Source organism: Eutrema salsugineum, unplaced genomic scaffold (genome assembly GCF_000478725.1).
Source record: "Eutrema salsugineum unplaced genomic scaffold, Eutsalg1_0 scaffold_8, whole genome shotgun sequence".
NCBI classification, from domain to species: Eukaryota; Viridiplantae; Streptophyta; class Magnoliopsida; order Brassicales; family Brassicaceae; genus Eutrema; species Eutrema salsugineum.
This window is the reverse complement of record NW_006256414.1, coordinates 2,414,966-2,439,320: the sequence shown is the minus strand read 5'-3', so window position 1 is coordinate 2,439,320 and position 24,355 is coordinate 2,414,966. Positions and strand designations below refer to the sequence as shown.

General features: G+C 33.1%; 4 protein-coding genes and 1 non-coding gene across 5 annotated transcripts; 1 reads left to right on the top strand and 4 right to left on the bottom strand.

The window, feature by feature from the left end:
• Positions 1 to 291: 291 nt before the first annotated feature.
• On the bottom strand, positions 292 to 2,148 carry LOC18010318 (probable serine/threonine-protein kinase PBL23). Its single transcript, XM_006391893.2, has 5 exons — positions 1,824 to 2,148; positions 1,546 to 1,727; positions 1,251 to 1,440; positions 770 to 1,161; positions 292 to 636 (listed from the first exon to the last, which is right to left on the bottom strand). The coding sequence occupies exons 1-5, from the start codon at positions 1,966 to 1,968 to the stop codon at positions 370 to 372; spliced, it is 1,176 nt and encodes a 391-aa protein (XP_006391955.1). The 5' UTR covers positions 1,969 to 2,148; the 3' UTR covers positions 292 to 369.
• A 380-nt stretch (positions 2,149 to 2,528) lies between these two features.
• LOC18010324 (pentatricopeptide repeat-containing protein At1g61870, mitochondrial) lies at positions 2,529 to 4,078 on the bottom strand. Its single transcript, XM_006391892.2, has one exon. The coding sequence runs from the start codon at positions 4,003 to 4,005 to the stop codon at positions 2,779 to 2,781; it is 1,227 nt and encodes a 408-aa protein (XP_006391954.1). The 5' UTR covers positions 4,006 to 4,078; the 3' UTR covers positions 2,529 to 2,778.
• Positions 4,079 to 4,247: 169 nt separating this feature from the next.
• Positions 4,248 to 4,319, bottom strand: TRNAW-CCA. Its single transcript has one exon. It is a non-coding gene; the product is annotated as a tRNA-Trp (tRNA).
• A 1,664-nt stretch (positions 4,320 to 5,983) lies between these two features.
• Positions 5,984 to 7,464, top strand: LOC18010328 (F-box/kelch-repeat protein At3g13680). The gene is made up of 2 exons (XM_024157585.1): positions 5,984 to 6,039; positions 6,229 to 7,464. The coding sequence occupies exon 2, from the start codon at positions 6,253 to 6,255 to the stop codon at positions 7,462 to 7,464; it is 1,212 nt and encodes a 403-aa protein (XP_024013353.1). The 5' UTR covers positions 5,984 to 6,039; positions 6,229 to 6,252.
• A 2,869-nt stretch (positions 7,465 to 10,333) lies between these two features.
• On the bottom strand, positions 10,334 to 13,388 carry LOC18010336 (protein DETOXIFICATION 37). Its single transcript, XM_006391890.2, has 7 exons — positions 12,910 to 13,388; positions 12,162 to 12,793; positions 11,575 to 11,631; positions 11,220 to 11,458; positions 11,000 to 11,118; positions 10,804 to 10,890; positions 10,334 to 10,706 (listed from the first exon to the last, which is right to left on the bottom strand). Exons 1-7 carry the CDS (start codon positions 13,213 to 13,215, stop codon positions 10,641 to 10,643), a joined length of 1,506 nt encoding a protein of 501 aa, XP_006391952.1. The 5' UTR covers positions 13,216 to 13,388; the 3' UTR covers positions 10,334 to 10,640.
• Between the last annotated feature and the right edge of the window lie 10,967 nt (positions 13,389 to 24,355).

Here is a 24,355-nt window from a genome sequence, read left to right as displayed (position 1 = left end):
ATATAATATTTTTACAATTTTGGTAGAGAGTTCTCTTTATATGCCTTTCGGAATTCGATTACAAGGATTAGATTTGTAATTGTTCCTTTCTTGGAACGTGAAATTATGAACGTAATTAAAAGATTAATGAAAAGAAAGAGATCAAGATTCATCCGCTTGAACCAAACAAAAAATGTAAGTATGAGATTAATGATGTAAGCCACATGATGCTTTCGTTATCCCTCAATGCCATATTACACCACATTACAAAAGAATTATTTGCATCCAATTAACTTCGAACTCTAGCCCTAATTAGTTTTCTTGGGTTTCACGTTAGTAAACCAAAAAAAAAAAAATGATTTGAAGGATTGAAATAGAGTCTTTTTTTTTTTATGAATCAGATGATGATGTCTGAGCATCGGAATCAAGATTAGTGGTAGTATTAGTATTATTATTATCAGCAACCTCAATAGGTTTAGCCAAGAACTCAAGTGCTGTGACCACATCTCCCATTAATGGCCTAGTCTCTGCTTCTTCTTGCAAACACATGGCTGCAATCGCTAGAGCTTGATGCAACCCTTTCAGAGGATAATTCCCTTCTAGACTCGGATCAACAATCCGCGTAAACATCCTCCTATCTCTCAATAACGGCTCAGCCTACCAAAAAAACCAAAAAAGACTTCAAATTGGTTTCTTCCTTCTCAAGCAACTACAAATACTACCATAAACCAAAAGACTAATCACAAATTTGTATTAGTGTATTAGAAGCATCAAGTTTGTGTAAATGTACCCAAGAGATCAAGTTTTGTTCTTCGGTTGGTCTATCTCCATCAATAGCTCGTCTTCCTGAAATGATCTCAAGAAGGACAACACCAAAGCTATAGACATCGGATTTAGCAGTGAGCTGACCCGTCATTGCATATTCTGGAGCACAGTATCCATACGTTCCCATGACTCTAGTGGACACATGATCTTTGCCTTCAGTTGGTCCAAGCCTAGCTAACCCGAAATCCGACAGCTTTGAGTTGAAATCCGATTGTAGCAATATGTTTGAAGCTTTGAAATCGCGGTAAATCACAGGAGGATCTGCATAGTCGTGCAAATACTCAAGCCCTTTTGCTGCACCATGCACTATCCTCATCCTCGTGAACCAGTCTAGACTTGGTGCACCTTCTGGTAAGTCTATGTAGTGAAGAAAGATTAAAACTTTAGATTACAATATGCAAGAAGCTTTAGTTATATCAATCATGAAAAGGGTCAAAACTTTTTACCGAATAAATGATCTTCCAAAGATCCATTAGGCATGAATTCGTAAACAAGGACTCGTTGCTCGTCTTCTACGCAATAGCCAATGAGATTGACAAGGTTTGGATGTTGAGCCAGACTCAATACCATCACTTCTGCAAAGAACTCTCTTGTTCCTTGCAACCCATTCCGGTCAAGCCTCTTTACAGCCACCACCTAAACTTCTCATATCATTCAATCAAAACACACACAAAAATTAGCAACTATTTTTCACCAAATGGGCACGTATATTAAGATTTGATTGAGACATTGAAAAAGGACCTGGTTTAGGCTGGTGAGGAAGCCTTTGTAGACTCTACCAAAACCACCTTCTCCAATCATACAGTCCATGCTGAAATTGTCGGTTGCAGCTATTAGTTCCTTGAATTTGAAGATATTGCCACAGTTCTTCACGTTCCCATATTTCTTTATCTCGTCCGTTATGTACTTCTGCCTGGAGCTCCCTACATAGCCATAACCATTTTTCAGAAACCAAATGATGATCAAAATCTTGACAAGATTGATTTGGATGAAGAAAAAAACGACGTTTATGAGAGTACCTTTTCTGTGTGAGCGAAATGTGAAGAGAACAAATAGTTTACGGCTATGGCCTCTATAAGCAGTAAGACCTTCATCGAATGAATCTCTAGGCGAATTAGGTCCGAGTTGTTGTGGATTGATGAAACAAGGACAAAGTTTCATCATTTTCTTTTTTTCCTTTTTTGTTCTTTTTTGTGTTCTTGATTCTTAGAACAAACAAATCCTTTTCGATGAATCCCTTAAGGAAAGATTTGATCTTGTCTCTTTGATCGATCCTTTCAGATCCAAACCCTGTCTGGGCAAAATGAATCTGAAAGAAAGATCAGATCTTTCCCAGGAAAATGATGTTGCATGACAGGAGAATTTGAGGGAGGATCACAAAGTTTTGCTGTCTCTTGTTGTTATATATGAATGTTCCCATGTTTGGATTCTCTCAAATTTGGATAAAAGGATTTTCCTTCTATTCTTATTTTTAGGGTTTTCTTCTCTGTTCGTTTATTTAGAAGAAGCCAACGCGTCTGCTTTTCTAACAAACCTCAAAAATCAACTCTTACTCCAAAAAAACATAGTTCGTGGTAACCATGTAAAGATTAAACATCCTTCTTTACACACATAGTCATCATACTATATAATATAAACAACATAGGAAAGATATTAAGATATTAATTACATAAATAGATAAATACACACACAATTGACAATTAAGACAGGCTAACTTCGTTTGATTGCTTTGACCAATCTTACAGATACCTTAATCCCAAAATCAAAACTGAAAAACCTATGAGTTCATGAGTTTTCCTTGATTATGTCTGAAAAATCTAACATGGGCCAAACATAAAACAGAATTTATCTATAGCTACCAAGATGCTCTCAATAGATTACTATAGTCTAAAAATTATTTCATTTCTGACACAAGTAAAGATTTTTCATCTGAAGAGAAAATTTGTAAACTTAAAAATACCAAAATCTTTGATTTTATTGAGGCAATGCGGCTTCGACTTCATTCCACAACTCGACATTTCTAGTGAACTTCTCTTTTACTTGCGCAATGAGCTTCTTTGCTTCTTCGACTTTCGAATCCTTAACTAATCCGTTGACAAGCGATTTCATGATACCAAAACTCGGAACCCAATTCTTCTCCATACTCTCCTTACAAAGACTCAAACCCGTCTCAAAGTCTCCACCTTTACACAAGTAATATATGAGAGTGAAGTAACATTCACTATCAGGCTTACATCCTCTGTTCACCATAACCTTGAACAACTTCTTAGCCTCATCTAAATCACCTTCACTGCAAAACCCATGAATCAAATGACCATAAGTAACCGAATTCGGCTTCATCCCTGAAGACAACATCCCATCAAGCAGAGCCTTAGCCTCTGCAGATTTCTTCCTTTTGCACAAACTCTGAATCCTAATGTTGTGAGTCGAGACACCGACACTAACCCCACGCTCTTTCATCATTGCCAACACTTTCCCAACTTCTTCGTTCTTACCCTCGTGGTAGAATCCAGCGATCATGAGACCGAAGCTAGAGCTCGTCGGCTTTATCCTTTTCCTCTCCATCTCTGCGATGATGGAGTAAGACGAACTAGCAGACCCGGATTCACAAAACACTTTGATCATACGGTTGTAAGTTTCGAGATCAGGTTCGATTTTGTACATCTTAGGCATCTCCATGTAAACTCGTTTCGCTTCCTTGTAATCCTTAGCTACTAAGCAAGCAAAGAGAAGAGCGTTTAGGGATTTTACCGTACGAGGGATCTCAAGCTTCTCGAGCTCATTGAAGATTCGTAAAGAGTGGTCAAGCATATTCGCCTGAGCATACAGAACAATTGCGTGAGCGGCGAAACGCTCCGATCTGAGATCGGGTCGGGTTTCGATGAACCCATCGAGAAGATTTGTTACGGCGGCGAAGTGTTTCTTCTCCGCCAGGTTCTCGACGGCGGCGGAGAAAGCGATTCGATCGATGTGGCAATCGGGAGTGAGAGAAGCTGCGCGGCAGATTTCTAGGATTCGATCTGGATCTTTCTCGGTTTTGAGGAGAGAAAGAGCGGCTTTGCTCTTCTGCTTGCTAGTGAGAGGGGTTTTGGAATCCGGCGAGAGGATCGATGACGCGGAGGAGAGAGAGCGGATTTGAGGCGACGGGTTGAGGTGGCGGAAGAGAGACGCCGATGAACGGATTCGAGAGAGTAACGTCATTGATTCTAGGGTTGTTGATGTTGCAGAAGAAATGGAGAAGAAGAAGACAGCGAAATGTGGAAGAATGGATTAGGGTTTTGGGAGAATTATGAAATTGGGATTTTCTGTTTTCTAAGGCGTATTTAGAATAATCTAAGCCGTTGATGATTTTTTTTTTAAAGTCGTGACTATGTACGGTTGCGATGAAATTTCAACGTATTAAAAATAATCAAAAAATTAAGATCCAAATTTACCCGGGGTTTTGAACCCGACGTGAATCGAACACGCAACCTTCTGATCTGGAGTCAGACGCGCTACCATTGCGCCACGGATCCGGTGGTAAAGTAGTGCTCGTATTTGTTATATAACCAAAAATAATATTGTGTGTTGAATTTTGATGAGTTCTAGACGTTGATTTGTATTTTGTACATTGTAGTAACTTTGTAATCTTCATTTACGTTGGTAACATACATGCATTATTTAACTACGCGTTTCTCAAGAGACACAAGGTAATATAATATTAAAACCTTGATGAGTTCTTTTCCGTGATTGCCAAGGCACAAGGTTTATGCAAATGATCTGCTCATCTTTCTTCCTTGTTACCATCTTTGCAGCTCTTCTCACTATACCTCTTGCTCCTTGCTGATCCTTTTTTCTAGACTAATCAAGATTCATCATGCTCATATATCTTCCAAGCTATCATCTACCTAGTTTGGAAAGAGAGAAACTCGGCCAGAAGCTTCTCTTCATATCTCCTAGAATTCTATTTCTCTTGTATTAGACACCCTTGATGTTCTTGACATCTTGTTCTCTGATTTGTTTGGGTTACTCTTTTCTGTTCTTTGTATTGGTGTAGAACAAGTTGTTCGCAACATTGTATAAAAATTTCAAAAAACGATATAAATCTTCACTTTTAGATCCAAAAAAAAACTCGGAAAGTCGGTTATAAATCTTCACATTGTTTTCTTTTTGGTGTGAGAATTCTCAAGATACGTTGATGTTTTGATCAAAAAAAAAATTCTCAAGATGTTGCTCAAGAAAAGAAACTAAGAAAGGAATCCTCTAATAAAAGGAAACACATGGTAAGAGTGTCTGACGAACAACTTTTGTCATGTCTTCTCTACTCTACACGACAGCATGGGAACTTAATTGTCATTGTAATATCGAATACAAATTTTTATCATAACTCTGTTTTTAATTATATGTTTTTGTACTCAAAGTGTGAAGAAGCTTTACTCATGAAATTGGATTCACTGTCTTCGTTGTGTAACTTCACTCATGGGAATAAGAATTCAATCACGCAGTGACAGAAGATCTTGTTTGAAAAATTTAGAGAAATATTTGTGATATAACTTAGTGGTCGAGGAGTTAGATTATAATAAAGTATGTGTAAGTGTGTTTTAGCTTTTCGTATCTATAATTAGGATACTCGTTTCAACTAAATTAGGAGACATGTTCAACTAAATTTCGTATGCAACATGTTCATAGATTATCTGGATTAAATTCAATGGCGGAGCAAGAGTTGTTTTTTCATTGGGGGCAATTAGGAGTGTATATGATTTTATGAGTGAAAGACATTACTATTAGGTAGGCTTTGATAAATTACACCAATTTAAAAAGATTTATTGGAGTCATTCGCCCCCAACTTGATTCAAGTGGTTCCGCCTTAAATCATATTTTGTGGAATTTCTACCATGAATTGTTCACAGATATGAGATGGAAGAGTGTGGCAATTGGATCGCAGTTTGAGAAGACTGGTCTACTAAAATAAAGGTTGAAAACCCGGGTCCGATTAGATTTATCTGAACCGATAAATGTACCAATCAAATTGAACCGGTCGAAACCGGTCAAAGTATCAACCGAATAATCGAACCGGCCGTCTTCTCATTCATTTTGTGTGCTCTAAAAAGCTCACACTTTTCTACTCCACTCCACTCAATTTAGAGATCGAAAAGGAAAAAAAGCAAAATCAGGCGAAACAAAAATGATGGCTAGGGTTTGGAGATCGGGATCTTCTTCTTCCTTTGCTGCTTGTGTTAGAGTTACCCGTACGAGGTTGATTCATCGTCGCATTTGACTTTTGAAAATGGAATCGTTTTGTCTCGCAATGAAGTAGGCCTTGTTTTGAAAGTGTAGCCTTTACCAAAATTTATGTCCATGCAAATACACAACCCATTATACATTTTAGCCCACTAAGCAAACCGTTTCTTAATCATTCACCTGAATATTTTTTTTTCGTTACAGCCTTGAAAGTTGAAACTTTGAAGAATGACGACGATGTCCGATCTTACCGACGATTTGTTATCGGAAATACTTTCTAGGGTTCCGATAACATCTCTGAGATCAGTTCGATCAACTTGCAAAAAGTGGAACTCTCTATCCAAAAATCGGGTCTTTGGTAAAGCAGCAAAAGCAGCAGCAAGGAATCAGTTTCTAGGGTTCATGGTGATGGATTCTAAAGTTTGTTCCTTGAAATTCGATCTCCAAGGAATCCGCAGCGACGGCGATGAATTCTTCGACCCATCTATAAATCCAGTAAGTATACTTGAACCAGTCGAGATATCTAAGGCCTTTCACTGCGACGGTTTGTTGTTATGCGTTACCAAAGACAGCTCGAGGCTCTTGGTGTGGAACCCATATCTGGGGCAAACCAAGTGGATACAACCCATAAACGATTTCCACAGATTCGACAGATTTGCTCTCGGGTACGATAAGAACCGTAATCACAAAATCTTGAGGGTTTTCGATTTCTATCAAAGCGTAAACAGCCGCGATTTTGGCTACGAGATCTATGGTTTTAGCTCTGATTCATGGAAGGTTCTTGATTTCACTCCTAACTGGAAGATACCGTCTCATCAACGCAGCGTGACTTTGAAGGGAAATGCTTATTTTTTCGCTCAAGAGAAGATAATAGTGGAAGGAGAAGTAACAACAGAGACTGAAGACTTTTTACTCTGCTTTGATTTCACATCAGAGAGATTTGGACCGCGTCTTTCTCTGCCGTTTCACTCTGGCGATGAAGAGACTGTGACTCTGTTCTGTATCAGAGACGAGAAGCTCGCTGTGTTACATCAACGGTGGGAGACATGTGAGGTAATGGAGATTTGGGTTACCGATAAGATTGATCCCAATGCGTTGTCTTGGACCAAGTTTTTGGAAGTGGATATGAGTCTGCTCACTGGTTTTCCTGTTGACCCTTTTGCTGGAAGTTTCTTCATTGATGAGGAGAAGAAAGTCGTTGTTGTTTTCGATCTAGACAGTAATGATGAACCGACCGAGACATGTCGTCGCTACCAAACAGCTCACATCATTGGAGATGATGGATACTTCAAATCCGTGAATATTGGAGAAGTTCCTCAAGTAGTTTTTTTTTTTGCGTGTGTTATCATTCAAGAAAGATTCTACCAACATCTGTTGCTATCTGCAAATAAACATTTTCTCAATTTTTATGTGACAATTCCTCTGAATACATTCAGTTGAGCATCCTGTATTCTTAGTTCTACCTCATGATTTAGTGCATTCCGCGATCATATAATCATGTTTAAGCCGGTGCAAAGTTGTGATCATTCTTTTTGCTGGTTTGGGCTATACGATGCTGTAAACATCTTCATGCGTTGTCATAACCTTACCGTCTTTTTAGTCATCAAAGGTGGGAGGGAAAAGGATAAAATGTACTGGACCATATGTTTAGGACTAAACTGTAGTAGTGTTCTTGTCATGGTAAGTTTTGGGTGGAAAATGTTGAACAATTACTTAATCTATTCTATTAAACCAGAAGTACTTTTAGTACTTGCTTCCAAACACTCCTATTTAAAAAAATATATATTTGGAAACAATTTTAAAATTATTCTAATTTATTACAATATTATTTAAAAAACATATTATCTTTTATATAAATTTAATTCCGAAAAATAGATATTAGTTTAGATATTTAAAGATTTCCTTAAATATAGGTTATATTTAATTTAAAATTCAAACTATTCAATTTTTGTATTAAATCTAATTCTGAATAATAGATATTAATTTAAATTACTTTAGATTTCCTTAAATATAGGTTCATTTAATTTAACATTTGAAATTCAAATAATATTTTCAAAATAACATATGATTAACGAATATTTTATTGTATTTATTTAATCATATTCAACCAGACTTAAATTTCATATATTAAAAACTGATAAATATTAATATTATATAGTAATTTGATGGATGAGTTAGGTTTTTTTTAATAATTATGGTCTTATGCGGTTTGAGTTATCAAAATATGCAAGATATTAATATAAAAATTATTTCAAAATGAGTAAATATTGACGGGTTAGAATTATAGTTTTATAACCATAGTTCTTTTCGGACTAATAGAATGAGCGAGCTATATATGTTTTATAATAACATTTAATTTTCAATTAAGAGAATGACCGGATTAGAATTATGTTTTCATGATCGTGGTCATAATAATACTAAAAAAAAATTTTAAATATATATAGATTGTTTATGTGTAAATTTAAATTCACATCATAATAAAGCTCATAATTTATATTAGATCGATATATATTTAATTAATCAATACTCTTATTCTACTAATATACAAATCTATACTATTTAAAGTTAAAACATGATAACAAATTTCTTGATTTAAAAAATAAATAAATAACAAAACAAATTATATCTAAACAAAAAAATAAATACAAATTATATTAGAAAAAAACAAAATATTCCCGTGCGTCTTTATTCTCGTGCGTCCGCACGGGGTTAGAATCTAGTTACTAGTTAACTTTCCTGCGTTTTGTGCGGACTAATATAATTTTCATTTGATTGTTTGAAAATCTAAGAGTAGTTTGGATTCATTTGTTTTTTATTCTTGAGTATATTTGTTTGTTAGATTTTTTTGCATTTTAATGTTGGAAGACATGATCGTGAAAACAATATTGAATAGAAGAGAGAAAATAAAAACATAGTAGTATCCAAATAATTTAGTTTAAATAGTTTTGAGATCTTTTGATCACTATTTTACGTATTTTAGATATAATTTTTTGAAGTACTGTATCAACTTATTTGATTTTGATCACTGTTTTATGTGTTTTAAACATCACAAATACCGTCATTCCATTAGTTAGTTATACTTTAATTTTTTTTGTTCTATTTTTTTTTTAATTTTAGACAACATTTCATTATTTTTTAAATAGATTCTATTTTTGTTTTTTTATATATTTTTGTTAAATTTTTTTCTAAATTTTAAAAACATAAGAAATGGTAAATTCTAAGAGATATAGAAGATTCTTTTTTAAAAAAAAAAACGTTTTTGTTTATATTTTTTTATAAATTTCAGTTTTCTAAAATTTTAGAAACGGTTTAATTTGACAGCAAAATTAAGCATTAAACTGTTATAATTTAGACCGGTTTGTTTTAAGTTATTTTTGACACATCATCAGTTAAGAATCAATTAAAAAAGAACATGTAATTGCAAAATGGAGTTAAACAGTTTTTTTTGACCGAAACTCATTCTGGAGCTGACACGTAAGCAAAAAACTGTGAAACTCGTTGTGAACATGACACGTAAGCAAATCACTACACAAATAAGTATATAGATGTCTTAAGAAGCTAAATTAAAGAGTAAAATTGTGATTCTGATGACATCTTAGAAGGAAAATGCTGCATTAGTGCATTGTCTTACTTCACCGTAAAGTAAATTTGCAGATACACAAGGCTTGAGTTTGGAACTTGTCAAGTACACTGATTTGGAGGTTGATGCTGAGGCGCCAAATGAGTGAGTACCTTAAGTGTAAGCTTGTGGACCAACAGAGAAAGGTATGTCTGCTGTTGAAACATGAGGAGGAGGCCCTTCTGATTCGCAACTTAGGACCTCAAGCAAAGTGGGTCATTTGCATACGACCAATATCAAGAATATTGAAGATCCTTTTTATCTAAGGGGATCTTGTGGTAGAATCTGCAGGATAAGCTGAGTTTGCCAATGTTGTTAGGCAAAGCAAAACCAATGTCTCACCTCATAGAACTTAAACTGAGAGTCCTTTGAAGCATCTTTCACTTTTGCTGTCAAAGGATGATGATGACACAAGAGGACAAAAGCTTGGCCCATCTCCGCTAAGCTTGGGAAGATTTAATTCGACGGTTGGTACGAGTATATGAATTTTTGATGATGGTTGGATTCATTTATAATTGATTGGACCATTTTTGTTGTCAGGAACGATTGGTCCTAACTCCTAACTCATAATAGTATAACACTTATTAAATCGATTATGCATTTTAATTAGACGCGTGAAAGATGTCTTCCATGTATAATAATCAACGAATACAAGGGAACTAACAGAAGCTGGTAAAATTGTGTTCCAAAAAAACAAACTCACTCTCTTTAATGTAAAAAATATTCACTCTTCAAACTAAGAACAATTTAGATTTGTTTCCTTTATATCTGGCATAACATAAACCACCGACAAAACCTCAAATTTCGGAGTCATTAATCAACAAAAACAACATACATTTTTCGATTGAAAAACTAAGTGTTTTTATCAGTTGGCATCTTTCAGGTGATCCTCTTCGACCAAATTTCGGGAAACAAAAATTCTGATTTTTGTTTGACATCAAAATTCCCAAAAGTGAAAAAGAAACAAAAAAATCCTTGTTTTTTTTTTCAGTTTTTTTTACTGCTTCAGAAGCGGCTCACGGCTTTCTTCCCACTGGTCCAATCGACTCGAAGCTTTCTCCACCTAAATTACAAAATTAAATTAATTGTTAAGTACCATATCTATCCTAACTCATACCAAGATCTGTACCTAACACTTATTTACAAAAACTTTAAATTACCTCTTTATCCCAATCAGTTCGGAAGGTGACAATCACTAAGATTATTGTTTGCATTAATGTACCACCAATCATACCTGTCCATATTCCCTGCACCAATCAATTATATATACACATTTATTATTACATTTATCATGGTTTGTTATGTACATTTATGTAAAATATATATATATATATATATATATATATTGAGATTTACCTTTGCTCCCATATCATAAGTGAAACCTAGAACGAAACCAATAGGAATTCCCACAACGTAGTAACATCCAATGTTAACGTACGCCACAAATGCTTGCCATCCACATCCAACAGCCACACCTATTAATATTTTGTATATTAAAAAAAATTAGTTAAAAATTTAAAATTAATAATTAAAACAAAAATTTTTGATTTGATGTAATTATAGTGTGTTTTTTTACCAGACAAAACAGGCTGAATTCCATTGAGGACAATAGTGATGGCTAAAAAGGGAGATAAATCCGCAACAGCCTTAGCCACTGCAGGACTATCCGTAAACGCATAACTGATCACATGTCGCCACGATAAAACCACGACGGCTTCGAAAACCGCTAGTAAGAATGATACTCCGGTCGTTACTACGGTGGAAAACGCAGCCGCCCTTGGGTTTCCGGCTCCTAATTCATTGCTTACTCTCACACTATACATAAATTGGAAAAAAAAAACATTATTATTAATAACCACAAGAAATAAATAAAAATCCTATTTCGAGTAAATGATTTTGAGAAAGATGGAAATTTTAATTTTGTTACCAACCTTGCAGCTGCGTTGAATCCAACGGAGACCATGAACGAGATTGCTGAAATTGACATGCTGCAAACACAAAAAAAAATGAGTGATTGAGTGAGATTTTTGGTTTGTCCAAGCACATAAGTGCATGTCGTTTTTACTAATTAGAAACCACACGCAGTTGATACCCTTAGTAAACGACAAAGAAAGAGCTTCTACTGACTAAGATAAAGACGTGACGAGAAACGAGTCGTCTTTTTCGACTCTTCTCAGAAAAAGCAATCAAAAAAAGCACTTCAATTATTTAACCGTTATTTAATTACATCTGTCTCACGTTAATCCGACCAATAATTTGTCCTATGTTTCAGATTCATCGTTAATTTGTGAACATAGAAGAAATCTCCTTTAAAAAAATATCAACTTGACGAGTATAACAACAAAAATTACTACTAAATTAAACATTTTGCGCTAATCACTTTTGTCTTAATCTTCAATTAATTTAAGTAGATTCTCAATTAATTTTCTCTTTCTCCATGTTATTATTATCACGTCTCAAAAAAGGTCAGAAAATATAATTGTGATTAATGAGATTTTAGAATTATCGGGAAAATTACCAAATAGCGAGAGAATCCAAAGCGAGCTCAGGGTCTTTGAGAAGTCCGGCGAGCAAAACCAGAATCTGAGAGTACCACGACTCTAAACAGAGCATAACGGCGGAAGCCGCCGATAACCGGAAAAAATCCCAGAGACCTTCAAAAGCTTTCCAGCTAAAACCTTCCCAAGTCCGGCGACATCTCGGACTCATCTTAATATACACAATCTGAGCCACGACGATAATCCACCACGAGAAGCTATGGATCAAAGACAAAGCCAACAAACCAAACCCTAATCGATAAACGGCGATCCACGACAAGACGAGGTGGATGACGAGAGTCGCGGCGGAGATGTAAGCGCTCGGCGTCACGATGCTCTGCGCTTGGAGAAATTTCTGGATCGGGAAATTGAAAGCGTAGGCGAAAATCACCGGAATCATACCGTAGACGAAAGTCGAAGCCATCGACGCGACTTGCTCAGGCTCGCCGAGCGAATTCAAAAGCGGATTCGAGAAGATGAAGAGAAGCGACATCGGAAGACAAGTTAAAATCAAAACCACCGTCGATCTCTGGAGGTAAACGCCGAGCATCTCGTAACGATGAGCTCCGTGCGCTTGTCCACATAACGTCTCCACCGCACTTCCCATTCCAAGCTACTCACCGGAAAATCAACAAACCAAAAAAACGATTAGATTCGGTTTAAATCTCAACGGATCCGGTTTAGAAACCGGTTAGATTCATAAGGAATTTTGGGATTTAGGGATTTTACCAGAAGACCGTAGGTGAACATGTTGAATCCACTGTTGCCGAGTGAAGCGGCGGCGAGTTGGGAGCTGCCGACGTGGCCGGCGAAGATACGAGTGAGGATGGACATTCCGTTGTTGATGACGTAGACGAAGATCGCCGGAGCGGCGAGGTGGAAGAGGAACTTCATCTCTATCATCATCGCCAGGTAGATTTTCCGGTAATACGGCAATTCTCGGTCCGTTAACACTGTCTCGAGCCGGTAATCGATGAACGATTTAGACGATTCTATCAATGGACGGTGGAGATTTTCCAACGACTCTGAATTCATTTTTATTTTTTTTTTTCCTTCGTTAAGAATCTTTCTGAGAAAATTTGTTGGGAGATGTAAAAAAAAAAAAAAATTCGAAATCTGGGAACGAGGATAGTGTTTCTCTCTCTCTATCACTCTCTTTCTCTCTCTTTCTCAAATTTTCTGAGTATTGAGTCTGTGCCTCTCTGCAACTTTGGGAGAAGTTATATAATGCGAGTTTTGCCGTGTATGCTGACGGGAAATAATAATATTTAATTTTTTATTTGACTACACTTTTTTTTTTTTTTTTTTTTTTTTTGTTTAAAGTAAAGGTTGGAAATGAAGAAACGAGGAAAGGCTGATTAAAATATTACTAAACGAGGCCAAAATCAGTAAATCACACATAAGATGTGTCCGACCAAAACCATTTGAGTGTAATAATAGGTAATATAAGTTGTATTTAAAACCTTTTATTTTTTTAACCATTTATTTTTTTTTCATTTGTAGTAGCCGTATCGATTTGTATATTGGTATAACGACGTTTCTTGACCCTTCCAAATTTTAGGAAAGTTAAAAACAAAAAGTTATTATATTATTTTCCTAAAAATTTATTCGAATTATTGAAATTAATTTCCATCATGATATAGTAGATCCTCTTATGATTCGAATAATCAATTCGAAAATGATTTTTTTTTTTTTAATGTAAGTTTACGAAAATGAAAGATCGTAAATCACATCCAGCCTATACTATCTTTGTTTGGCTTTGACAACGTCTCTCACATAGGTTAAACCAGATAATTACTATCAGGGTTAGTTACACTGCACAGTTAAAAATTTCAGATGAATATAATGTGCAAATATATATTTAAAATACCAAATTTTCATTTGTAGCCATAATATTGATTAATTGCCTAAAACTTTTCTTGACCAGTCCAAATTTTAGGAAAGTTATTATATTATTTTCCTAAAAACATTTTTGAATGATTTTATTACGATATCAAATGATTCCTACCATGGTTTTTAATTAATTCGTTGAAAATTCACAAAAGAATGAGTTTAAAAAAAATGAAAGTGCGGATATCATATCCAACCGATATTATCTTCGTTTGGTTTTGACAACAATTTTCTCAGAAAGATTAATTAAAACAGAATTATTATCAGCGTTAATTACTTTGCACAGTTAAAATTGATGTATCAAAAATCAAAGAGCTTGAAGATTCAGTCACAGTACAATTAGGAATCAGAGTATCGATGTTAAATACCTTGAATCTGTGGTGTTCATGTCAACTTCCAAGCTTCAGCCATCATAGCAAGTTAGTCTTACAAGTTAAAAGTTATTTAAGAATATCATTGTTTTAAAAATAGGAAATTCTGATATTTATACCATTGATATTTTTCTCTAAAAAGATGATATAATATTTGCTTTTGACAAATGTGGATTTTTTTCAAAACAATTAAGTATTTAGCCCGCGACTTGCGCAGGCCAAAAGATTTTAAAAACAAAAAAAAAAAAAATTTATGCTATAAATTAAAAATAATTAAAAAAACTATTTAAAACATAAAAAATCAAAATAAAGTTAACTAAAAAAGTAAACAAATTTCAAAATTAATTACTTAAAAAATACTTTATAACTGAATAGTCCACAAACTAATTTAATTAAGATAATTTCTAGTTTTTCTTTTCCTATTTTTTCCTCTTCATTATTTTTTTTCTTTCTTCTTCATATTTTTTCCTTATTCTTCTTTTGTCCATATTTTTCTTGTTTTTTTTTTCATGTCTTATTCTTCATTTTTTTTTCTTCTTTCCATATTTCTTATTCAAATTTATCATTCACATCTTTTTTTTATTATTTAACACATTCGTCTTCTTCGTCTTTTTTTTTTTTTTTACGGTTTATTCTTCTTCTCCTTATGATTTTTTTTTCATATTACGTACTCTTCATACTTTTTATGACTCTATATCTTTTGAGGTTGAGAAAAAAGATAAATACACATTTCAAACTTAAAACCCTCCTTAAAAGTGTGTTATATTTATTGTTAAATAAGAAAACTGCATTAACTTTTGTAGCTTGCTCCTTTCGAACAATCAAAACTGTTTCGGGGTAATCAATCTTAAAAAAGAGCTTAGACATATACCAAAAAAAGAAATTCTCAAAATTTCTTAATTTTGCTAATAACAAAAATAACAAAAATTAAACAAATATCAAAATAAGACTTTAAGTAAAATGGAGTCTCCACAAAAGGGTTGTGACATTTTCACGGTCCCAAGATTTGCAGATTTTTGTATATAATTTATCATTGATTTCTTTCACATTGTTGTGCTAGAATATTTATTTGTTACCATATTAAATAATTTTAAAAATAAAGAAAATACAAAATTAGATGGAATTGAATCCTTCCAACATACAAACTTAAGAAAACTTAGAGTTTTAGCTACTTAAACATAAATTTTACATCTTTTGTGAAACTTAAGCAAGAGAAGTTTTACTCTGATCCAAAAACAACATTTTATAATTAACAGTTCAAACTCAACTGGAAACACATGAGATGAAAGCACTCCACACGAAAAAGATTTCAGTCGGAGAAACGTGCAAAAGATCAAAGTACAAATAGTTACATTTTTCTCCTGTCTTTGCCCATAACTAAAATAAAGGAACCAGAAACCAATATCAAAAAATATCCCAACACTGGACATAAGAGACAAAACACACACAAAGATCATTCAAATAAAGTGATGTTCGAATAAAAAATAGTAATTTTGTTCATATATCATCATTATTATCAATAGAACTAACTTTGAGAGTAAAAATATGTCAAGTGGACTAATATTTTTGCTGGAACTAAACTCTTTGTTAGCTTGTTTTCTTTTGTTCTCGGCAGCAACAGGTGGGGTCTTGGATAAAACACAGACCACCATGTTCTGCACCTTGTTCACCGAAACTTCTTTTGAACTGTTATGATTCATCAGATCAAGTAATAATCCATAATCAGATGATTAAACCTGTGTTTTTGTATGTGTTCTTTTAAAGTTTCATGTACCTTCCAAAAGTTCAATCAGCTTGGCAACCTTCACAAGAACCAGGTGAACTCACGTTCATTGCCATGAGGGATTTCGACACCGTATGTCCTATAGACCATTATGAATCGTCACCAAAAGCCTACACCACAAAACAGAATACATGATCTTTTTGTAATAATTTTTTAAAACATATAAAACGCTCTTATCTGACTCCGAAAACTGGTTCGCTTCATGACCATAATCTATGTCTTCATCACCAGCAAATGAAATCTGTTGCATCGCAAGATGAAACAATAAAACGCGAGCACCTAAGAAAGAAAAAACAAAAACAATCAAAACTTAAAACAGATAAGAATCAATAAAAAAAAAAAGCTCGACTCAGCCTAAACTAATAAAAAGAGAAAGAAAAGTGCACCAAAACTGGCTAATATATAAAACATAAATATGATAGATAATAAAAAAATCACAAATCTAAACCAAAAGCACAAAAAAGAAAATATAATATTACCCTTCGGTATAGCAGTAAACTAAACAATCAACGATCAAGAAAGTCTGGCTAAAACACCACCTCCTAAACAGAAAAAAAAAACATCAAACGCTATTATTAGTAAGAAGAATTTATAAAATATAAATATAATCTAACTTCTAATATACATCAGAATAAAATATATTCCTGAAAGAGCTATAAAAGGGAAGACACAAGGAATGACCTAATATATATAAAAGAATGTAGATCTATATGAGCTAACAGAAACAAATATAAAACAAAATTAACAACCGAATAGAAAATTAGAAAGCACAAAAACTATTTTTTTAAGAAGTCACAAGATCACTAATGTGAAACACACGAAAAATATAGCTTACATGATCACCAAACATTACAACCGTGTAAGTGAAGAAAAAAAATTGGTTGAAAAATCTTTAAAATTTATGCAAATCGGATAATTCATATATTTTTTTTATTAAAAAAAAATATCTAAGTATTTATCAAGACTTACTTAAAGATTAAGTGAATAACATAACTATATATGATGATTTTTCATTTTTTAATGTTTTTTTTATAATTCATATAAATATTTGTTTTTAAAAAAGAAAACAATATCTAAGTATCTATTAAGTTAGATTTACTTAAAGATTTATGGAGTAACATAATTATATATGATAATTTTCGATTTTTAATAATTTTTTATAAAAATTAATTTAAATTTGTTTTTAATAAAGAAAATAATATCTAAATATCTATTAAGTTAGATTTACTTAAAGATTTATGGAGTAACATAATTATAAATGATAATTTTCAATTTTTAATAACTTTTTCTAAAAATTAATTTAAATAAAATTAATTTCATTTTTTATTAAAAAATCGTAGATTTTATCAGATTGTGATAAAATCATGTATTTTGATTAGATTTAATATTATTACAATCTATATTATAATCATGATTTTAGTTGTAAACAATTTTTTTTTAAAATTAAAAATATTTTTAAGGAGGGGTAAAGGGTAATTAACCACTCTGAGATTCAATGAGAAAGTTTTATAAGAAATTTTTACTTCGCTTATAATATATATGATTAGTTTTTTTATAAAACAAAAACAAATTGTGAAAGTCTGTTAGGTTATTGTTTGACCAATACTTCACTAATGCTTATGCACAATAAAATATGAGATTTGAATCACAGAGAATTTAATTTATTAATTATTGGAGTATTACTTATACAGATTAGTAAAAATAAATTTATAAAAAAAATTAGTATGAAATATGTAAAACTGTTTGAGATATTCGATAAAATTGTTCGTTGTAAAATTACAAGATAACAATTTTTTTATAATTTGTAATAGAATTATAAATTAATATTAACAAAAAAATGAAAGCAAAAATTCCAGTCATGCATAAAAATGTTTTTTTTTTCAAAGAGATAACTTGACCATTATAGCTGTCCCAGTTTATTTACCTTTATACTAAATATATATCGTTCCTTTTTATAATAATAATGCACTAAAAATATAAGTACAATTATATTAATATATTGATCATTGGAGACTATATTGTTAAAAGTAATTTCATTTCATTTTTATTATGTTATATTATTCATTTGTAATCTATGTATTGTACACTGTAGCTTATAACTGAGGATTTTTGTAAGTACTGTAATTTCAATATTGAAAACAATAGTGCATACCAGTTAGTAGAATTTCCAATATTATTCCTTAGATACCTTTGACAAGAAAAAGAAAAAGAAAAGAAGATACCTTTGTTTGATGTTTCAGTTGAGACTTGAGACCATGTATCATTCTCTGCAACTAGTCAATTACACTATAGAGCTGGACAGTCTTATCATGTGGTGGCATGTTCAATTGTATATTTTTCGTGGAGGCCCCGGTATTAGTGTTTCTTTCACAATTTGAACCCAAATAGTTCTTAACTTCACATTAAAAACCATTATTATGGGGGTGTAGGAGTATAAATGTATTATTATGGCCTCGTGATTGCTCATCTTATTTCAACATTGATTTTTATAAAAAATATTCAAATTTGTTAATTTTGTTCTTACACTAAAGTTTCTGGAATATGCGTGCATTTGAGAACTTGTGTAAGACGTCTATCGAAACATAGATAAAAGGACTGAATCAAATTCACATGTATTTATCATGATTATTACATAATATATACTAATTCAATTAGTGTTGAACTAATAACATATTAAGTAAGCAAAAGCAACCATCCAGTCGCATTCTCCGCAAACAATGACTTTTAGATTTTTTTTTTCTTTTTAAATCAAAAATTATCAAGGAGTGGGTTACTACTTCTGAAAACAATTAATCGACCATATTCAGCAGAGAATCCCCACAAAAATCTAATTCTGCAAGCGAGTTAGTAAATAAGACACGACATGAGTGACCATTGTACAGAATGTTCAACTGCATCGGACCTTATAGCTTTTGTGGTGCTTAGAATTTATTGAGCAGCAATATGATTTTCTTTTTTCCAACTCAGCAATAACTACATATTTATTAGGCAAAAGAAAGTGATGTTTATAAACTACTCTCTTCGTTTCGGTGTCATTTTGAAATTTTAAAACTAAATCTCAGTTTTATCTCTCTTATTTCAGCTTGTTAACTAGATAAAAAAAAACTTATTTGGTCTTTTAATGAAGGGTATGAATCATATATTTTAACATAATTTTTAATATGTATGAAGCGTACTAAAATGACTTTTTTTCTTTAAAAATTAATTTACTACTACTAATTTGCATTTTTTGCAACTTATGCGTTAAAATAGGAACACATATATAAAGTAACGATAGCATAGGTCCGATCAAGTTGAAAAGATTAATTTTTTTCACTCCAAATAATAATTGATAAGACGATGGTATTTCAAATTAAAGAACGTGTAACTGTCAAAAGAAAAAAAAAACTGAAAGAACGTGTCCTTCATTAAGTGATACTAGCTTTCGAGATGCTGTCAAAACAGGGTTCATAATACTGTATTTCACTTGGATTAATCGGAGTATATCAGATTTATATTTTAAGATAGTCTGGATAGTATGGATTTCAATTAAGACAATTCGGTTAACAACAACAAAACAGAAAAATTTTGCAAGTGTCTTAATTTTTTAAGTAGTAATAATTAAAAAATACAATAGAAAAGATCCCGAATTCAAAGATTCGAATATATCTTTTTCACAAATAAAAAAAAATATATTCAATATGAGTATATGACTACGATATATCAACAAATCTATTCCAAAATCGCTTTGTGTACTAACCAGTACTCAAGATATGACCTTGCTATTTAAAAGTTGCTTCGATTTTTCGATGATATTAAATAGTGTTGATTCACCACTCCACGTTTAAGTGAACTTACGTTTTAGAAACAAAGGTTTTCTGGGTTAAAAGAAACAAAGGTATTATTGGATATACAACTAAAAATATCAAGTCGGTTCTAGACTTCTAGTATCCATAAGAATCTAGAATATATATACATGAAACGCGATTCTATATGCTCCAATACTATCATACTATTATATTCGCGCGGGACAGTTACAGAGATACTGAATCTCTGGTTTCTGAGACAGATATATAGAATATTAAATATATATCCACAGCCACAAATGTATAACTTGCAAAATTTATATCTTGATTTCATATTCATGTTTGGTATGTCTCAAGAAAATGCCAGAAAAGGGATAATGACAACTGTTTGGTAAGCTAAAAATTTATATAGTATACAAACCAGTGACGAAAAACAATTGTTACAAAAATTGGCATAGAGATACGTGCCACTATATCATTAGATCTTTGATGATTTAGTTGCATGTCGAACTGGGTATCTAAAGACACGTGTCGATATTTATATAGTGTTGACGTATTATGCAATATCATGCAAAAAGGGGTTATCGAACTCATCTCAGAAATGAAAAACTTATAAAATATATATGGTGGATATTCGACACACGTCTGAATTATGTAAATTGAACTAAACTGGCGCCTAACTCTTTGTTGTTTGCTAATATTCGATCCCTATGTCCAACTCCAACCTAACATATTGTGTATATATAGACTAATAAATATGTTTTTAATTGTGTATTAGGTTCAATCATAATTTTTATTTTTAGTAATAATTTGCATAATAAGGCATATTGTAAAACCGTGCATTATATGTTGTTAAAAAAGCCAACAAATTAGTTAAAAAACAGAGGGTTAAATTTTCTCAAAATTAAACTTATGTCTTTAACATATATAAGATGCTTGAGATATATGTTAAAGGAGTATGACGTTGAATTGAATATTTTAAAAGTGCAAGAAAATTTGTATATGTTGGGCCTTTTGGCTATCATATTTATAAAGAGTAAATTCGTTTGAAAATTCGATAATATGAATTTAGCTAGTGAATGATTTTATAAAAAAAAAACTGAATTTTCAGTCATACATTTGTTATCTTTGGAAATAAAATTCTCCATATATTTATTTAAATTACGTTTATCATGTTGATGATTGGTCCAAAAAAATATACGACACCAAACAAGAAATTTGCTTCCATTCTTAATTTCTTGGTGGGGAAACAAAAAGAAAATGAGAAAATGTTATGTCATATGGAAGAGGTATGGAGAATGGTGGAGTAACTAAGTCAATATTATTTGTGATGTCATAAAATTTAGAAAATAAATAATAAAGTACGAAAATGTTCCAAAACAGATAATCATAGTATTTTCGTTATAAAAATTAAGATATTTGGTAGACTGAAACGTAAATTAATATGTCGAAATATCATTGAGCATTTTTGTTATTTAAAACGTTGATTAATTATATATTACAAGTTTTCAAACATAAAAGAGAGATTTGTTACAAAAAAATAACATAAAAGAGAGATGAATGGTATAATCGACAAAAGCAAAAATTGGGGACAACTTTGAGCGTGATTACAAAAAGGTTCAAAAAAAAAAAAAATTGAGCGTTACTTAGAATAAACGTAAAGAGGATGACTCGAAGTTTGTTAGTTACTTTACGGGACCATTTTACTTTTAGTAAGAATTGCCACGTGGGACAATAAGCATGCCAAACTCGTGCGTCAAATCAAAACACGTAGAGAGACCTCTGGTCAACGTAACCGCAAACGCGGTTGTCTCATAAACGCCAAACTAGAAGAAACAAACTCAACGATGATGATACTTTTGAAGCTACAGTTAACATCACACCTCTAGCGTTCCGACATTAAAGAAAACTCATAATTAGGAATTACGTGGTTTTGATTAATTACATCTGTTTTAGCGATATGTGAACATATATAGCGTATTAATGTTTCTATTTTATTTATTTATTTTGGGTACTTTATCTTACTCCCTTACTCTGCTTCTTATACCCATTTAATGATTTAAATAAAAAAAATGATTTAAATAAAATAAACAATTTTGAACGAGTAATTATTTGAAAATTATCTGAAATACAACGCAAGTTGAAATTAAAAATATTGCACGGAAAAATATTATGCATGTACAAAAATAGAAGCTAAGTGGCATTTTGGTGGATAATATATATATAATACATTTTAGCACTTCGATTATTTTCTGCCAAAATACCACTTAACTTCTCAATTTACATAAAATCTTAAAAAGGCTTCAAAACTATTTTTTCCAGCCAATGATAGATTTTAGTTTTAAATTTAGCCAATTGGTGAAGCAAAATTTTATAGATTATATTGGCATTTTTTTGCCAGTATGTACGCCCACACTATTTTTGTTACCCGTCTCGTTTGACAGGCCTGGTTTTCTCTATTGTCTTATCATGTGTGGTCGGTATTTCTCTCGTTATTTTAATTGCACTCTGTGTCATGCGTTTTCTGTTGTAAGAGTTCTCTTAAAAATGCTCTGTAAGAAATCATTGTATAAATCAAAAGGATGATGCCTCGCTGGGAAAAAAATGAAGAAGAAGAAAACCTCATCTTATTGCATGCAATTAAACAAGACTTCAAGTAATGTTTTGTTTTGTACGGATTCAACTTAAGAATTTTGTGTTTCTGAAGAACTACATAGTCTCATGTACAAAATCTCTTCTTCTTTTTTTAATCTCCTGTTTTTGTGTATGTGTATTGTATAATTCTATATGCATGTTGGCTGGTGGGAATGTGAATCCTTTGATACTTCCGTGATTATATAGCAGAAATAATTATCATTATTAGTTTTTTTTTGGTCGAAAATGTTAAGATTTTATACCAGCTTTTAAATTTTACAGAGTTGTGGACAGGCCACTTATTACATAGAAGAAGAAGGAAGGAAGGAAGAAAGGAAAGGGAATACATATTAACTTAAAGAACCCAGATGCTGAAAATAAAGCTCGAGCAAAGAAGGATTAGAGAGACTCCTGGCCGGGAAGGAGAGGAGCCGATCCCGAATCATTCTGTCGACAGACGCACGGACAGTAGCAACAGACATAGATTCCAGCTTGAAAATCCTGGCATTGCGTTCCTTCAAAAGGGAGTATAAGACCACCTGCAGCGCCAACTTCAAAATAGTTTGGATACGAGAATTTGCACGACCTGCATGTAGATCAATCCAAGCGGTTGCAAGAGGAAGAGTCTGGTTGGTTACGGTACCAACACGACGAGAGAAGAACGACCAAAGCTCCGCAGAATAAGGGCATTGGAAGAAGATGTGATCATGAGATTCCATTCCCGAGTTACAGAGAACGCAGACTCCAGAGACAGCCATACCCCACCACATCAACCTGTCTTTTGTGGGTAAACGAGCAAGCATTGCTAGCCAAGCAATAAGAGAGCAGCGAGGGATGGATTCTTTAAACCACACGGTTTTATGCCACGAAACCGTTGGAGCTGAAACACGAATATGATTCCAGGTAGCTCTCGAGGAGAATTGGTTACCGAATGATCCTGAAGCATTCCGCCAGAGATAAGAATCCTCCCCTCTATCAGGGGACGGAGGAGAGATGGTACTAAGCACGATCTGAAGTGTTTATGCGTTGAGGGATCTTGCATTTGGGAGATGCCAGTCGCCATGGCGTGTGGCACGCACAACAGGATCAGAGATACACAAGCGAAGTTGACGAGAACCTGAATCTCCGAAAACATCAAATAGAGGCCCTAAATCCGTCCAGTACTCAAACCAGAAGGAAGCAGTTTCCCCATTTCCGATGGCGCATCGCATAAAGTTAACCAGCATTGGTTTCAACTGAAGGAATCTCCTGATTGTGGTCGAAAAACGTGGAGAATCCTCGACCTGCCAAAAGCTTCTCCTGCGAAACACATGTTGTTTCAACCAAGCCACCCACAAAGAGCCCGACATCGAGAAGAAATTCCATAACAGCTTTAGTCTGAATACCAACTGAAACTCCTCCAGATGACGAATACCGAGACCGCCTTCTTCCTTTGGTTTGCAAACATCCTTCCAACCCACTCTTGCACCCACCGCAGAGGTTGTTTTATTCTTCCACAGAAAAGCCGAGCATAGAGAATCGATTTTCCGATAAAGAGACTTTGGCAGAACAAACACCGAGCTCCAAAAATTAACCATCCCATAAATTACAGAGGAGATAAGGCGAATCTTACCAGCAAATGATAGTAGCTTCACAGTCCAAGAATGCAGTTTACTCGTGACCCGTTCAATGAATGGCTGAAGCGTGGCAAGAGATATCCGAGAAGGGTTAAG

Bases quoted from the DNA above. Each gene is read 5' to 3' on its own strand.
- LOC18010318 (XM_006391893.2), bottom strand. From the start codon at position 1,968: ATGATGAAACTTTGTCCTTGTTTCATCAATCCACAACAACTCGGACCT. The intron at 1,728-1,823 runs GTACTCTCATAA...ATGGCTATGTAG, and splicing joins ATTTCGCTCACACAGAAAAG to GGAGCTCCAGGCAGAAGTAC. The intron at 1,441-1,545 runs GTCCTTTTTCAA...TGAGAAGTTTAG, and splicing joins TCCTCACCAGCCTAAACCAG to GTGGTGGCTGTAAAGAGGCT.
- LOC18010324 (XM_006391892.2), bottom strand. From the start codon at position 4,005: ATGACGTTACTCTCTCGAATCCGTTCATCGGCGTCTCTCTTCCGCCAC.
- LOC18010328 (XM_024157585.1), top strand. From the start codon at position 6,253: ATGACGACGATGTCCGATCTTACCGACGATTTGTTATCGGAAATACTT.
- LOC18010336 (XM_006391890.2), bottom strand. From the start codon at position 13,215: ATGAATTCAGAGTCGTTGGAAAATCTCCACCGTCCATTGATAGAATCG. The intron at 11,119-11,219 runs GTAAAAAAACAC...AAATATTAATAG, and splicing joins AATTCAGCCTGTTTTGTCTG to GTGTGGCTGTTGGATGTGGA. The intron at 10,891-10,999 runs GTAAATCTCAAT...TGATTGGTGCAG, and splicing joins CTTATGATATGGGAGCAAAG to GGAATATGGACAGGTATGAT.